The sequence below is a fragment of the Aptenodytes patagonicus genome, chromosome 2, assembly GCF_965638725.1.
Source record: "Aptenodytes patagonicus chromosome 2, bAptPat1.pri.cur, whole genome shotgun sequence".
NCBI classification, from domain to species: Eukaryota; Metazoa; Chordata; class Aves; order Sphenisciformes; family Spheniscidae; genus Aptenodytes; species Aptenodytes patagonicus.
This window is the reverse complement of record NC_134950.1, coordinates 77,986,403-78,004,092: the sequence shown is the minus strand read 5'-3', so window position 1 is coordinate 78,004,092 and position 17,690 is coordinate 77,986,403. Positions and strand designations below refer to the sequence as shown.

General features: G+C 44.0%; 1 protein-coding gene across 12 annotated transcripts in view; it reads right to left on the bottom strand.

The window, feature by feature from the left end:
* The window catches only part of COBL (cordon-bleu WH2 repeat protein), a 162,396-nt gene extending 145,279 nt beyond the window's left edge, over positions 1-17,117 (bottom strand). For 9 of the 12 annotated variants that reach the window (XM_076330261.1, XM_076330270.1, XM_076330263.1 and 6 more), the window contains exons 1-2: positions 17,032-17,117; positions 16,679-16,744 (exon numbers count right to left, since the gene is read on the bottom strand). In XM_076330261.1, the coding sequence (XP_076186376.1) occupies positions 16,679-16,722 (44 nt within the window). In that variant the 5' untranslated portion in view covers positions 16,723-16,744; positions 17,032-17,117. Of the gene's footprint in view, positions 1-16,678; positions 16,745-17,031 lie in introns of those variants that run through there. The other 3 variants (XM_076330273.1, XM_076330275.1, XM_076330265.1) reach the window with 3 other exon arrangements.
* Between the last annotated feature and the right edge of the window lie 573 nt (positions 17,118-17,690).

The following is a 17,690-nucleotide window of genomic DNA, read 5'->3' as shown; positions in this document are numbered from 1 at the left end:
CGGAACACCACAATCTCACTTTGTTGAGTATAATCCTGACGACGACAAAGCTTTCACTGGTATAGTCAGGCCAGTCAGCTAGAAGGCTTCTTTCCCCTCCACAAGAAAGCTTTTTTCCCTGATTAACAGAGAAATCACAAAAGCTTTTGGAGTACACTAGGGCCATAGTATGCAGGTACCATTGTTCTATCTGTATCATTTTTGTACCTGTTTGTATTACAAAGTTAAATAATTTTCACCACACTGATAAGCTTAAAAAAAAAAAAGGACATGTTTTTCAATGTGGGGAAATGATGACTTGTAGATGCACGCACTTACATAATCATTGGCATAAGGAATAAAGAAATATATCGGTTTTCAATGTAAAGTAAAGCCAGACAGATACTCCTTGTCATAGCTGAGTCCATAGTATTGCAGTGGGCAAAGGTGTGCTGCAGCTGGGGAGCACGAAAGAGCAGACTGCGGCGAGCTACGCTAAACATTTGGATAGATTTCAACCACGTATTAGCAAGAGACTTCGACAAATTGAAGTTTTGTCTCCCAAATAAACAGCACTTTTCTGACAGCTCTCTCCCTTATTTTTTTTCCCCGCTGATGTTTGCTTATTCAGATTCTCCTGCTTGGCTACCACTTAACATACATCACTTACTAGTCATCATTAGTCAGTCACGATTTAAGGTCTCATCCAGTCACGATCTGATCTATTTCTGACTGCAGTCAATGGTCAATACCTATTAATGTTAAAGGTGAAAACAGAACATAACCCTGGGATTATTAATGGTGCCCTTATAATGTTATTTGCTGTTCCGCAGGTCTTTTAGTGTTTTTTACTTAACTCTGTAACTAAAACACTGCCAGCGATCTCCTTGCATTTGCAGTCATTTACCAATTTCATGCCTTAACAAAAAATGCTGCACAATAATAACAATTTACAAATGCAGACTGTACTTTCAATGTAAACAAGTTGCCAGTCACTCCACAAATAAAAATCCTCGCGGCTCCACGGCTTTCCTTTGAGTCATGAGTAAAGAGCAACTAGATGCTAGAAACTCTGAATAACGCACACACCCATGCTACATGCATCCAAAGAAGATCATTGTGGACTCATTACTAACGATCCAGCTGCTAATATAGCATCTGCTCTTGTTCTCGGGTTACCAGCAGGTCCCTCCCTACCCCACAACCCCGCTCTGAATGGGTCGTACTCACGCACGGCTTTGCTTCTTTAAAATACACTGGTATATTTAGCAACAGTAAGCGACTTTACATGATAAGGAGGAGGCATGGTTCAGATTAAGTAGGTAAATAAAACTCGATCAAGTTAATCAAAAGCAGGCTTCACAAAACAAAAGTCTTTTTGATTTGGTCATTTCAAGAAAGATTTGAAGGAGGAAAAAAGCTTTGTATATTACAACTTAATCTAGGGAGGGAAAAAAATACCATTTTTCCCTCTCCCCTTTCCCTAAAAGGCAACTTGCTGCAGTTTATTTAAACTGGAATTTCTTCACTATGAAACCAAAACATGCAAGTTATGCCATGTATTTTTGCTGTATAAAGTGAAAAATCTTGTATTTTCACAGGTATATCTTTTTTAGAACCGGATTCAGACATTAAAACATTACTTTCAGCTTTGCTGGAAAATGAAACTACCACCAGTAGAGAAAAGTTCTGAACTTTCACTCGAGACTAAGTCAGTTTTGCAGATGAAAAGGTCCTTGCTCTTTGTATATTACATTTAATTTTATTACTAAAACTGAACTTCGTGACTTATATAATGGTATCACAAAGTTACACAACATTCACGTGTTTCGATTAATAATAAGTTTTGAGACGGGGTGGAAAAAAGTTAACGTACTGAAGTACTAAACCAATATAACTCCATTTACTGAATACATGCACACAAATTGAACCACTTTGTGACAAAAATAATTTAATGCAATGAAGTATTAAATGTTATTTAAAAAGGAAAACATTTTTCACTGTAAAAAAATAAGTGTATTATCACCTACTCAGTTCTCTCATTTAAGTGTTCATCGAAATACTGTTTATTAGAATACATTTCTTTATGCAAATTGTAATAAAGATGGCGCATTATCAATTACAGACTGATTTAAACACAGAGACATATTCAGACATAATAAATGAATTGATGCCAATATTTAGTTCTGTAACCAGAGGTCATATGGCTTGTTATCAATTTTATGTAATTACAAAGGTGTGTATCAGAATACACTCATATTGTCTAAGCTTGAAAAGAGCTGGAATCAGACTAAGGGAAAAAAAAAAGTAATTCTATTCTTACCTAAGTCCTACCTATAAGCCTAAATCTAAGGTTTTCAAGTGTTTCTTCTAACACGCTGGTTGTAAAATTTACATCTAATAATGTAAAACTTTATGATTGTTACTATACCTAGACAAATTAACTTGTTATTTCATGAACACATTTTTCCCCTCTTTTTTCTGCAGCACAGGAACCCCTGGTGAGAGAAGACAGCTGAGAGAACTGAAAGATGTCAGGGGAAAAAAAATAAGACAAGCAGCTTGAGGAAAGCAATTTACATAGCTGTGCACTTTTAAACCTTTCCTTTATCATATGCCCAGCTGTGTCCTTACACACACGCCTTAGGTCTGCTGGGTTCGGGACTTTCTGGGCCAATGTCAGCAGTAAGGACACCATTAGTGGCATCAAAGCATTCTTGAAGCCTACCTGGGGAGTCACAGCTCTGCTAAGAACTACAGGTTTGTGGACAAGACCTGGAAGGACCAAAAAGCACGAGACCAAGCAGAGCGTGGCCGTCAAGATGGCAAGCCATGGCAGAGGGAGCTCCTTCCAACACTTTTATAACACAGCCCCCGAGCAGCAATAACCTTACTCCAGATACAAATTCAAGTACGCGATTCTCCTTTTCTGTCATGCTACAAAATTTGAAACTTGCAAGAGAGAATTAAAAAAAAAAAGGCCAGGAGGAATAAACTTCACTATCAAGGGACAGTTTCATTTTTTCCAAGTGTTTTCTCCGAGTGAGCTCCATTTACTCTGAGCTCCCAGGAACGTACATGTACTTTCAATTTTCATAAAACCATGAAGACCCAAACTCCACTACTTGTGAAATCTGCAAGCACCATTGCCAAACCACAGAAACACACTGACCGTGTCTCGTAGGCACCGAGCGATACAAGCCAATACAGAATTTCAGGCAATTTTGAGTCCGCATCAGATGTCAACATGGCTGCAACCTACTGTGCAGCTATAAAAACGTATCCCTCAGTCCTCATCTTCCACATGCATTTTGAGGAACACAAGCCACCTCCCAAATTTTGTTTCAACTCACAGTACCACCCCCCTAAATAAGGGGAGTTTCATCGGGGAACACTTAGTTTCCCTGTGTACAGAAAATTTTATAATCTATAAGCTTGCATGGTCTGTCAGATCATTATCCTCATAAATCCATCCATGACTTCAACATTTGCTCAATGTAAATAGATTTCAGAACAATTCTGGAAGGAATGGCACAGCTGTATGACACAGTGGACACGCTGGCTCCAGAAGCAAGGTCCCATATGGTAGCATTTATTTCCAGTATTACTCAACACACGTTGCCCAAAGCACAGCTTTTAGTCTTCCATCTGCAATTCCATGCGAAATACGAACACATTAGTTCAGAGATAGGCTGCAATTTTCAAAGAATCCTAAAATAGTTGCACATTTGCTTTTAAACGCCAAGAGCGCCGACCAAACAAGTAGGATCAAAGAAAAATCTATTTCTTTCTACGAGCAGTAAAACAGATCAGTGCCATGCGCGCATTCGCCCTTGCGCTACCCATTGGTACAAAGGCTTGCTACTGAGACTACCTGCATGCAAGGACTAAAGCTGTGCATGAAGCATCTATACCCTAAGCCTCCCTCGCACTGCTCCCAAACAGTTACACATGTACTACTCACTGGTATCACGCAAAGCAGCCTCCCAAACAGCTCCTGTGTGGACCTCTCTATGCCTATATAATTTAATTCTGAAGAATTGAGATATTTTCTGTGACAAGCATTATGGAGCAAATCTCAGGCACTTCAGAAGGCACAAAAGGAACGTGAAGTCTCCAATTCACTCAGTTCCCTGAGTTTTGTAAGAACGTTCATCTGGTTGCTGGAAGATAAGACAATACTATTTTTACTCTCTTAATTGCATCACTATAGTATCATTGAATACCACTGAACTTACTGTTTTTCTTTCTATACGTGGTGACGGTATCCTCGGTAAAAGGAAAAAGCCGCATAGAAAATTGAGAAAAGTCTCTCTAGGGAGTTTTAAGGTTTTAACCTTAAATAACGCTTGGTGAAAGCAATTTAATGCAGGAAAACCCCTGTTGCTGATTTGGGGTTTTGTCTTCAAATAAACGTGCTTATCAAAGACTTATAAATATTTGAATACTGTTGCACAGGTATAGCCATGTGCTAAACAGGGCATGGGGGGTTTCTTTGCAATCTGAGCTTCCACATTACGTTTTCCCAAATAACTCTGCCTACCTCTTCCTGACCAAGCCGGGAAGAAAAATTCAGTCTCCACGCTAGTGACACGTTTGATACCATCTGCTCGGGGAAAAAAGAAACAGCACAGGCTAGATTATTTCTCTGGGATTAATCAAAAGGCTGAAGTACAAAAGATAACCTATAAAAGAGAAGAAAGAGAATGTATTTCCCCTTTTCAACTGTTTCGGTCATTCACTTGAAGGGTTGATCTGTACCAGAGGCTGACGTGCACGTCCTCTCTCATGATGGCCGAACAGAGCTCTGCCCCCAGTCATTGTACGTAGCCTCCTATTCAAATTTACCACCTAAGCTCTGCACACAGAGACTACTTACGTGAAGACAGCTTAATATTTTATATACAGCACAGAGTAGTTTGTCCTGTAACAATACAGGTAAGTGGGAATTTACATTAAAGAATAATGACTGAAAAGTGTTCATACACACACCACTCTTTTAAAAAGGCTAATTCCCCCCAAAAAAAAAATTCAGTGCCTAGTTTCTTTCCAGGTAAATTTAAGCTAAACTGTAAAATATGAAGTAGTTTAAGACCTTTTTTCCACCTATCAATTCAGTAAACTGAATTTAAAAATCTGAAATTATTCTCAGGTAGCAAATTAGTATATAAATAATTGGCAATGCACCGCAAGCAGTATTTCTTTCCAAGTAACTCCTTATGAAAATGAAGCAGCATGGGGAATTTACGGTGCTTTTCATGGCAAGAAACCCACGGTATCTGTATAAACAGGTTTTATACTTCAGGCAGTTTTGTATTTGTAAAATATTTCCAGTAGACCTGGATCTCATTTTTAACAGGAGAAAGTATGGTATTTAACCACTTGAATGCAAAGAGATTTCATTCCAAAATAACTATGGCTAATTTGAGAATACACAATAATAAACAAGAAACAATTATATAGATGAGCAGTATTCTTAAATAAGGCTGGCATAATGGCATGACAAGTTGTGGGCTTTTCAAAAAAATATTAGCACTATCTGGTCTTGCAAAAAGAACAAGTGAGAACAGAAACAAGTGACCTCTTTGTCCTTAACCAGTATGAACAGTACCTTGTTAGTGTCCAAGAGGTCTTTAGCTGTAAAATACTAGTGGAAAGATGGCACTTTGATGTTTACCATCGTGTAAATAAAGAAAAGCAACCACAGGTGGAGAATATAGGGGAATAAAGGCACTGAACTCACCTATCTTTACCTACACACACACACACTCACCCCGCCTTTAGAATGAGATACCTAATTTTTGTTACTTCAACATAAAATAGAAAGCAGAACTCCAGAAAAGAGACAAGAGCAGCGCGCACCCACAACTATTTCTCCGACCTGCCCAAGTGAAGCCCATGCCGGTCCCTCTCCCACCTGTTCGACGCAGGAGCAGACCCAGAGATTTCAGCAGCGCTGCTTGGGAGTTGCACACCTCAGCCTGGCAAGTGAAGCACAGCAAAACCAAACTCCACAGGCCCTTCAGCTCTAAAGCTGAATATTAAGGCAATGGGAACATAGCTGTGCCCCGCTCTCCTCCATGCTAAACGGATCTTATAAATTCAAGCTGCTTCAGAGCAGCTGACCAAAGCCCCATTTCCAAAATTGCATTAAACAATTAACCACTGCTTTTGCTGCGCTTCACTCTCTGGCAAGTGCAAGCAGACTCTCTGTCTCTGTCCCAAAAGAGGCCAATAAACCATGGGAACAGATGGACTCTGAATCTGCCCGGCCCCTACTAGTCATTTTGTACAATACTACACTAACAGCCTTAAAAAGAAAAAGGGGGGGGGGAATAAAGAAGAAAAAAAAAAAAGGATGCTTCTAAGAAAAAACAAAATCCCTGGTTTGCCTTATGTGAGGCTGGAGGAAACCAAACCTGCAAAAAAAATGGAAAGCAACAATATAGCTGGGGTGAGGAGGGAAGACCCTGTATTTTGATCCTGGCATCAAGTGCTAAAACCCACTGAGACACTGTTTATTAACTGCAAAATAGAACTACTAAAAGCAAAGAAATAAAGTAACAGTTTTCATCCACCGATATTCAATTATTTCCAAAATTCACTATTTGTCTTCTTCAGGAAGAAGAATTCTTCACCAAAAGCATCATCAATTTTCCTTAGAAGATTAATTTTTCCTGATACCTGTGAGGTTGAAAACTGGGTAAATACTAGCTGCAGAAAATCTAACTGCTCTTTCAGGAAGGTATTCTCTTGTTTCTTACAAATTCATGCAAGAGTTGGAGGAAAGATTTAATTAACCACATTTGCTTGAAAGTTAAGAAGAAAAGCAACTCTACTTTTGTCATGAAATGGTTTAATCAACACCGTCTAGTTCTAGGACTGTGCTTGGATAGTCTCTTTCTAGATAGGTTTACGAAGGTGGTACAATCTACAAGACTTGAAATGAAGGGACAAAATAAGCCAACTAAATTTGTTACTTAAAACTGCAGTATAACTTTTTATCCTCCTCCTAAATACACAGTAATTTGTAAAATTCACAATTCCCTAAATTTAAGACAAAATACTGTTCTGTAATTGCCCACATAAAAGGTGAGGCCTAGCTATTGTCTTTTTTTCTTTCTATTTTTAAGTTTGATCCTTGACTCTCTATGCATCACGCACGGATACATCTGTGTCTCACAACAGAAAGGTTTGATAAGAAGAAAGTAATATTGCATTAACACACTATATTCAGGAATAACAAACTTGATCTGAAGATAGCAATCCTCAACTTACTAATGTAAGCGCCAGAGCAAAAATATCTTCTGGTTTATAAAAGCCCTGATGATGTCCTGGCACACTCTGGTTTCTCCCCAGCACCCCCGTGCCAGGCTGACCTCAGGCAAGTCCACTATGACACACAGCCCAGCGTGGGAGGATCCACAGCTTCCCTGCGTACGGGAAGGGTTCGGAACTCACGGAGGACAGAAACTGGTCCCAGTTTGTCTCCCTCTGGACAAGGCACTACCCAGGGAATGAAGCTGCACAACAGACCTTAAGGAGCCATAAAACAAGACAGTAAAAAGACTGCGTGTCTCGAAAAGCACAAGGTTATGCACATCTGACATCGCAATGTTATTTTAGCATGCGATGCTATTCTGTGTTGCTATGAGATGACCAAGTGACTCTCCAGTTCAGCACAAGCAGAGAAACAGAGGTAATTAAAAGCAAGCAAAATAAATAATTGTGTTAATTACAACACCGGCAGTTTAGCAACATGATCTGACCTATTTGTAGCTGTATTTAATGAATTGGTAGAGTCAGTCTTAGGAGCACCTGAAGGTGTCACAGTACCAAGATTTTAATCACGGCAGAGGCCAAAAGCTGGTCTCCTTCCCAAGGAGAAAGCCCTGTCCTAGCAGGGACTGATCAGAGCATTCAGCAGCAGCGTCTGCGAGCAACACCAGGAGCCCCATTAGAGCAGGGAAGGCCGTGCTGACACTGAAACATGAGCTGTACCCCCAGGGAACCCAAGAGTAATTCATTTGGCATCCATGAAAGTGTAGGCTTGGTACCAAGCACCACGAGAAGTTACTCAAAAAAAAAAAAAAAAAAAAAAAGAAAAAAGGAATCTGGAGTCACACCAAGATATTCCCTCATCAACACCCAGAACCACTGCTGTGCTGCTCAGAAATAAAGCACTGCAACAGGAGGAGAGATCGAAGAAAAGCACAGAAAACAGTTTTTTCTTCCAATTTGGCTGAAACTATTTATTGATTTTGGAGATTCCCCTCGTGGCACTCTCAGACAAAACCAGAAAGGAAAATATATGTCCTGTGCACGGTAAGGTCAGACATGCCATCCTTGATGTATTTACCTAGGTGGTTATTTTTGCCGCATATGCAAGATACTCACCTCAAACAAAAAAGAAAAATGTAGAAAGAAAAGCCATCTAAGCACAGAAGTGAGACCAAAAGTGAAATAATATGTTCCATTATAAAATAACTTAGAGCTTTTATTATCTTTTTGGAACCTGCTAAAGCAGGAAAAAAAATAATGCTTACTACACCGCAAAATAACTCTACACAAGAGAAATAAAAGAAATATTAGTATTTTAAAGGGTCTTGAACAGAATTTACTACTTTATTTTGTTACATTAGAAAGCCACTGCCATGGCTCCCAACAGACCTCAGGGGCGAGCACGGGAGAATGCCCTCTGGGGGACGTGTGGGGTGGGAAGAAAATGAAGCCTTTAAAACAAGTGTCATCTAGATAATCTAAAACAGAGCCCTCTGCAGCTTTCCTCCTGTGTCCCTGGAGAAGTTGGCTTTGACCGAGCTGATTCTGCATCTTATGTACGCCGCAGCACGAGGACCTTCGTGCAGCCTTGGAGGACAAACTCCTCCCCACGTCACCATCACACCATGTCCTGACACCACGTAACAAAAGTACCAAGGAGAAATCCAGCAGCCTCACCCCAAAAAACCAAACTGCCTTTTCAGAGGAAAGGGGACCAGCAGACTAACAGGAACGACCGTCAGACCTGGGAGACGGTGGCAGCTGATCATCAGTGGTGCATTTGTACTCAGGCCCTTGAATTTTGTCTAACTAAACCACTAGAAAATCATTAACAAACAAACAGTAATATAAAGAGGTTTTATATCGTCTTACTATGAATGGTAGCACATATGTTTATTAAAACAATGTTTGAAAATTCTGAAAGCATCTCATCAACCATGAATGCTACCCATTTCAAATCTCTATGTATTTGTGTGGTCTTCAAAAAAGAAGAAAAAAAAAAGTCATTAACCCTCGTTTACCAAAAACAACAGATCTCTACCCTTCTGGCTCAACTTCACAATAAAACATCAGTAACAGTCGATCGGATCAATATGCATTAATATAAATAAAACCCAACACACAGTGAAGGAAAACAGGTATGGCAAACAGAGAATGGTACTGCTTGTCAGTCACCCTTGCTGAAAACATAAAGTAACGCTTATCTGATTAAGTACTTCTGGATTGGTACTTGCTGTTGAACCTTACAATATGGCTATATTTAGAACACTGATAACATAAAAATGTATTTTTCTTCCTCAAACTCCATGCCAGTGGTATGACTTTGCGTCTTATCTGTTTATTTTATTGAGTAAAGGAAGTTTTCACTGTTAGCACCGCAACATCAGCATGACTCAGAAAGATGGTATTTTATTCTAGCCTTTGGGTCATTGCTAGAGCTTGCTATGGAAACATCGATTGCAACACAACAGCTTCAGCAATAGTGAGGCTTGCATTTATTTGGCTTCTTGCTCAAATAAAAAGGGAGGACTCCAGGCTGCTGGGTGGTCCTGGCAATTCGGTGCAGAAAAAGCTACCGCAGGTTTAATCCTCAGCCCTTCCTGTGCCAAACAGGTCCTTGGATGTGGGTTTTCTGTAAGCAAGTTCCCTAATTACCTGGCTGCTGATTACTTACGTGAGGGACTCGCCATCACACCTTCCTGAGCCGTTCCTCTTTGCATATGCCACAGAAACATGGAGAGAGAGAGGCAGAGCAACTCACAGACCAACTTTATAACTTATGCACAGGTCAATCTCCTTTAGTAAAAATAAGACACTGGAGAAAGCAGAACTGAACCTGAAAATGCAGTCAGCTGCACCTCTGCAAGTACCTTGGGCCCAGCCTACGCCAAGTTCTCACTTCATTTGCACCTCTCCTACCTGCTTTAATGGTGCTCATGGCCTTAAAAAAAAAAAAAAAGTATGCCACCGTTGTAGTTGTATCATCTTTTGACTACCAGAGAAAGCTTTATAACTCACGTTTCATCACTGAAACTGTCAGAGGAGACTGCCAACTCTCTTCCATACAACACATCACAAGGAACACATAAAGCACAGCTTAGCATGCAAATATCAGATTGAATTTACAGGGTCAGCAGTAAGAAGTAAATTTTTTTATCCTGTAGACACTCTCAATCTGGAAGCTATAGTGAGAACAAAGGAACATAAACAGAAAAACCATTCTCGGTCTGTTTTTTTTCCCCACTTCTCTGATTATGACAAGCGCTCTGCACAAATGCACAGCATCTTAGGCAACTCATTAGCTGGGGGAATAATGAAAATGAAAAGACGTTTCTGGTGCATGGGGACTAAAAGCGGGTACGAGATGCTGTGTGTCAGCGCCATCGCAGTGCAGCCCTGCCACACAATCTTTGTGACTCACTCCTTGGCATGGGTTAAGTCCCTGGCTCATCGCTGACACACTCATGCTGAAACTATGACAATAATATACTATTCCCAGCATCACTTATTTAATGATAAGCAGCCTGGCTCACTGGGCAACTAACAGCTCTGGAAACACTCTATACATAAAGAGGATTAATATGTTAATACGGGTTGTAATTTCCATTAGGTGGAAAGATCCTTAAATCACAATTTTAGCTGAAAACACAGATTTTAAGTTTTTTCTGATTCTCAAATTCTAATGCAGGAGCTGGCGTGAGCCACTACAGAAAAATAAATTTCTAAAGACCCCTCAATCTCTCAGAAGCAGCATTAAAGTGTGAAAGCTGTCAATTTTCATGGAAATCACAATGCCAGAGCAACACAAAAAGCTGCAGTATACAGAACGCAGTCGTTGCCAGAAAATGAAGTGTTTGCTGATGCTAACAGAGTAGCTAAAGGCCAGACACAGGGGAATACTTGTTAAGGCACTGAATTGCGATTCAGGAGCAGTGAGGTACTTCCCTAACTCTGCCACAGGCCTCCTGGCTGCTTTTGGAGCAGGTCATGTCAATGTGTTCACACTTTCGCCTATATAAATAAAATGGAGTCTCCTACATGTATTTCTTTAACCCAAAGGAATATTGTTAGGAAGCCTTCATAAATGCTTGTAAGATAACACCAGTCTGTGACAACAGGAGTCTTAACAAATACTTGTAACACCATAGAAGTTTAAGAATACATACACGTATACAAGAAAACTCTCATTCCTTTGAAGGCAAAAAAAATCCCTTCATCCTGGCCATAATTATGGTTGTACTGTGATCTGAATTACTCAGCAAAAAGCAATATACCACTTCTCTAGCAAGATTAACTATGCACAAAGCAGCCATGTATTTACTGAACTGACTTCAAAATAAATATTTAAGAAGTTGCTTTCCTTAATGGTCAGCATCATCTAAAACTGCAACCACGTGAGTACTCTAAATTGTAGCTAACCCCCTCTTTCCCCAACTTTATCTAGTGCAGCATCCTGGAAATTCGCTGTAATTGGTGCAGCTTGCCCAGAGGGGGTGGCAAGTAAAATCTGTCCCATCAAAACGCAGCACTACCTCCTGCTGAGCAGTGAAGTGCTTTCATAAAGACAAGCAATGTGACTAAGATATAAACTTACAGGAGCAAAAACCTGCAGAAAACTGATGCTGGAATTACGAGGGAAAGACATGAAGAACAAACGAGACAGGCGACAGTAGGAAAGAGAAGGTTCAATTTCATCTAACAGGATGCAGCATAGAAGAGCAAGATGAAAAAATACAAAAGATATCCATGGGAAAGAAATTAATGAGAGATGATTGGGAGACTGGGAGAGCGAAAACAAATCCTGAATATTCTAGGCAGCCCAGAAATGGAAGAGACTTTAAGAAGCCATCCATTTCATCCTCTACTCTAGTACAAGACTAACAGATTTCTGAAAGAAAGGAAAAAGAAAAAAAAGGGGAAAAGTAAGGTAGGAGAAGTGGAAAACTGGAACACAGAAAGAACAGCTGTCAGGACTGGATTGCATTGCGTTTCTCTCACCATTTAGCTTATTCTTACAATTAGCTTGCTTATCTTCAGCAATCCTGAGATATTAGTCATGACTGAAAACACAAATGTCTTCCAGTGTATCAGGTCAACAGTTATATTCGTACAGAGGTGCAAAACACAGTAAAAATTGCCTTGTTTCATTTTGTGCAATAGCAAGCACAATTCTTCTGTCACCGTTACCCAAGTTGTATTTAATGTGACGGATCTCCACTGACACAAAAAGAAGTACTTTGGACCCAAACTACTTGTGAGAGGAGGATAGGGCTAATGCTGCCTGCAGTGCTAGAAAAACATACTACAGAGAAATTCCTTGTCTCAGGTGTGCACATACGAAGGACCGTCTGAATTCTGCGGGAGCGGTGCACGTACAAACGGGGACACAACATGAAGGATAACGCCAAAAGCACAAGTGTCATCTTGCCAAGGCAGCAACCCTCAAAGCAGGTACCACACTGCTACCCCACATTTCTAATTGCAGTCACCATCCCCTGCCATCCAGTACTCTGCACGTTACACTGAAATCTCATATAAATACAAAGCAGAGGAAACATATACAAATCACCCAGTTTTCCAATTTTGATTTACAGATTACTTACATCGCTTTTTCTGTACACCCTAAATCTTGTAACATCTGAAGGTGAGAGAGAGTACGGTGTAAGCAGTGTTACGCAGATGTTCATGTAGATGTTCTGCGGACAACAGTTCCCTCCAGGCTTTTCAAGACAAGGTTTACAAATAATACGCTAAACAGAAGCATAATAACAACTTTTTTTTTTTTTTTAAGCTGGATGTGCAGTTTCCCAAAGTAACCCTCTCAACTACGTGGAGTAGGCATAAAATAATAGGAAAAGGTTTCAACAAGTTGAGATGCACGACTTGCTCTGTACCTGGGGGTTTGCTTTTCCAGGTTCTGCGTCTAAGCTTTACTGACATTTCGCAGCCTTTATCTGACTTCCAGGGTCACTTCAATCCAGCAGATAAGTCCCTCCAAAGTAGGTGTGCTAGTGTGTGCCTGTATTTGTTAGTACTGTAAGGCCCTGTGAGATAGGGAAGGAAGCTGAAGCACAGAAAATAAAGATCCTACTTGAAGAAAGCACTCATACGTCTCGTTTAACACAGAGGCTTTCCCCACATTTGGTGAAGACTCCAGAGGAAGCTTTTCTGTGCTCAGACGTAAAGGCATGGAGAAGGACCCACGAACCGCTGGTTTCTGTGGGAGACGGAGATGCTTTCAGTGGCAGGGGAAGATGCTCTGCACTTTGCGAGGCTCCTAATGGAGCAGAACAGAATTGATCCTGTAAGTCCTCATTTTAGGCTTGAGCCCTCTATGCCACTTGTGACCAATGTAGGTCAATTATGGCACATTATGGTCAAAAAAGTCACCAATCAAGACACCCAGAGAGGCCTATCTCTGCTCTCCTTAATGAAGTAAGGGCAGATGCAGACATCAAGGCAGTAGGTTTTAAGCAAGTGTATTTCTCTCTTCTAGTGTCTGTCGCATGATCACAGAAGAATAAATCCTAATTTCTGCTGCTGCTACTGATTGTCTTAAATTCACCTTCACAAGCTAAAATAAATGTTAATTAAATAAAGCATTATGGACTTGGTAAAGCTTTACAAAACTCATGCCTAGCAATTAGTAATAATAAAATTCTTGCTGCTGAAGTCCACAGTTATTTTTGAAACTGAGAAATGGGAAAAACCCTGCAACACCAGCACAAACTGCATTTTTCCTTTGCCATTTAAAACAAACAAAAAACCCATAATAGTATGCTGCTTTTAAATGTGCAATTCTCAAGCAGCCGTGCCATGAAACACACATAGTTAATTTATCTGTGTAAAGCACACAGCAGAGCTGCTCCACCCTGTACCAAATGATACATTAAATTTGTTCACTGTTTAATTAGGGAAACTCGTAACATTGCTGTTAATGATTTACATAGAGACAAAACAGCTCTGCCTAAATTTTGTTAAAAATTGTGAAGTTGTGGTCATTTTAACCTCCCGTTCATAACTGCAAGCTAACCCAATCAATAAGCTGGAAACGCGTATAGCATTTCTTCTGCCATGAAAGGAAGGCATTTCTGCCACAGTGGCCTCAAAAGCCAGCGTTCCCGGGGCACGCTCCATAGGTGCAGCTCACGTCTGGATTCATACGGGAACCAACAAGGACAGACGAAGCTGCCCTCTTTTCCCGGCCCTAGCAGATTTCCTCGTGGAACGAGTAGAACCAGACCAAACATCCACTGGTTGCCAGTATGGACGTTAGCAACTCAGGGAATTACGCACCGTTCAGTGAAACCCACTGCTGACAGCACGGGCACATCCAGGCCGGGAACGTCTGACTTGCAAGAAAAGGCAACAAGCAGTATTTCAAGGCTGAAATCAGCTCAGATAGACCAGACAGGCAGTCCCCGTCGATGCGCGCGACAGCGTTGCCATCAGGTTCCGCAGGAGCGGCTTAGCACCGACACGCTTTGCTGTACAGTATCGCAAGCGCATCTTCACCGTACGACTGGATTCGCCTCCTTGAGCTACACCAGGAGCAATCCGACTGAAGTTAATGCAGTTACGGTAATTTCTGTTCATATACATGATATCTGAGTCTGGCTGCGGACAGGTTTACACAGATGAAACTGGCTACATAGGATTCAGGAGGTTTGTTCAGAAATGCCCTCAGACTCCAGTGCTCGTCTCCGAGATGTACTAACGACACGCTTTCTCATTTCAAATTCAAACTCTTTAATGAATCTTTGGATACCTAGCAATCAAGACAAATTTTTAATCAGCACTGCATCTGAGAAATGCTGGTTACTCTTCAAAGCACACGTGTAAATTGGCACCCTAGATCTCCTCTTCATCAGGATTTTAGAAAGCAGCTATGCTATTACATCAGCTAAAAACAGAGAGGAGAGGTACATTATATCTACCGCTTTTCATAGAAGGTTAGCTTAAAAGGTCACGATCAAACAGGCTCATTTTTAACAGGAATTAAGCATTTTATTTACAAAAAGAGCAGCAAGCTATATCATGCTCTGCAAGTCAAAGAACCATTGCACATGTACGGTTTCATTACTACAGCACTAGTGACGGCATCTTTTCTTCACCCATCACTCCCTGTTCTACTTTTTGAGTTGTGCACTACAAGGCTTCCTATCAAACACAGAAACTCAGGAAATTAAACCTAACAGAACTACTGTCGGCCACTAGCATGTACTTTAAAGCTGTCTTCTATTTATCTGAAAATTAATTTATGACATAAACGTTAGAACTAAAAATAAAAAAGCTGCCGAAGCAATCGCAGTCTTTTTCAGTCCGTGCAGGCAGTGTGAAGTAGAGCAGTAAATTGCAGCGAGCAGACAGCACAGCTCTTAAAACTTGCCCAGCTTCTGCTCTGACAAAAGAGACCACTTAGGACTTCATCTTCCTGCTGCTCTCGTTTAATTAACAGACTCATACATTCACTGCTGGCCAATTCTGGATTTGTTTCTTCCCTTTAAAAACCCCAAATCCACCTGTGGTTTACACTAGGGCTGACTGCTATTTACCATTACTACTGCGAGAGCGGTTCCTGTCACCAAAAGGCTGGCAGAACGGGGAGCAGCGGCCGGCAGCCGCGGTCACCGACCAACCTCCGACAATTTTTGGCATTTTTAATTCGAGACTGGCAGCGTTTTTCCTCCTGCTGCCGCGGCTGTGCGGTAGGGCTGAGGGACCCACGGCTGCGACGGCTCAATAAACCTTTCAAAGGCTTTTGGCAGCTGCGTACTGGCACACAGGCAGACGGGCACGCAGGCCAGAACCGACGCCTGCGGCCGCGGGCTTCCCCGCACCCCGGCCGCCGCCGCCGCTCCCTCCTCGCCCAGCGCCCCGGCTCCAAACCGCGGCGGCCCGGGACAGGAGCCGCAAGTGACGGCTGCCTGCCGCCCCACAGGGCCGGAGCGCGCCTGGCCAGCCCGAACAACCCTCTGCAAGAACTAAACCCCCGAACCAAACCCCGCTCTCCAACCTCTCCGCTCTTGCAGACGGAGGGGCAGCGACGGCAGCAGGGTCGGGGCGCCCCTTCCAAAGGAGAAAGGCGAAGCAGACACCTTTTCCTCCGCCTGACCTTTCCGCACCCCAGCTCACCCTGCTGTCCCCTGCCCCCGCCGCCCTGCTCCCCGGCCGTGCCCCCTCTCCCCCGCCCGCCGCCACCCCAGCGTCCCCGGGGTGGGCTGCGCTCAGCACGGCGGGGCGCCGACACCTGCGCGCCGGCTCCGACCTCGGCGGCTCGCCGCCCCGAGAGAGGGAAGGAGGGAGGGAAGGCACCGAGGCCCGCCGGCCCGTGCAGCTGCTGCCGCTGCCCGGAGCCGCTCCTGCCCGCGGAGGCGAGCGGCAGCCGGTCCGTCCCGGGTCGCGGCGGGTGGCTTACCCGCTGGGAGGCTTGCTGGCCCCGGGGCGCACGAGGGTTTCCATCGCCGGGCCCCCCTCGCCGCTTCTTAAGGGACGGGCCGGTCCGGACGCGGTCCCGCAGCGGGGCAGCAGCGAAGGTCGGCGGCGGGGGTGATCGAGAGGGAGGGAACAGAGCAGAGGAGAGCAGTGAGAGCCGGCCTCGCCCCCTCCCTCACCCCCACCTCCCCCGCCCGGCCCGCGCCGCACCGCCGCCGGGCGGCACTGCCCAGGGCGCCGCCGCCCCCCGCTCCCCACCCCGGCCGCGGGCTACGGGCGGGGATGCCCCGCCGAGGCGGCACACGGCGGCCCCTCGCCGCCCCCCGCCCGCTTTACCGGGCCGGCAGAGAAGCAACGCCGCGCCGCGGACACTGACAGCTCGGCTGCGCCCGCCGAGGAAGGGGCTGCCCGGCCGGGCCCCCGACCTGGCACGGCGGGGCGAGGGTCAGGCGGCGGGACGGGCTGCGCTCCCGGCGCGGCCCCCCGCGGGCGAGCGGCTCGGCTCGGCTCGGCTCGGCTGGCCGCTGCCCGCTCAGCGGCCCGGGCAGCCCGGGAGTGCGGGCGGGCGGGGGCGGGGGCGCTGCAAACCCGTTTCCATGTGACTGGCCGGGACAAATGCAAACACGGCGGCTGCCCCCGCGGGCACTGCCGGGGCGGCCGCCCACGCCGCGGCGGGGGAGAGGAGGAGATGGGGAAACCCGCGGGGGGGAGAAGCGACAAACCCCACCGCCAGCAGCAGCTCTGAAAACCCTCCCACGCCTCTTTTGCCATAAACTTGGCAAAACCGAAGCTTGCCAGGCGGCGGTCCCCCGAGGCTGAGCCCCGCGGGGAACGAAGGCTTTTCGTGAGCCTCACGCCCTGCCCAGCACCTAACGTTGCGGCGTAAGGCTTGCTTCTTGTGACCTTCAGTCTTACAGATCTTTTTATTTTCTCGGAGGCGGCGCAAACAACTCTTTTAAAATTAGTAGCGGCTTCGGTCAAGAGAGGGGCTGAAG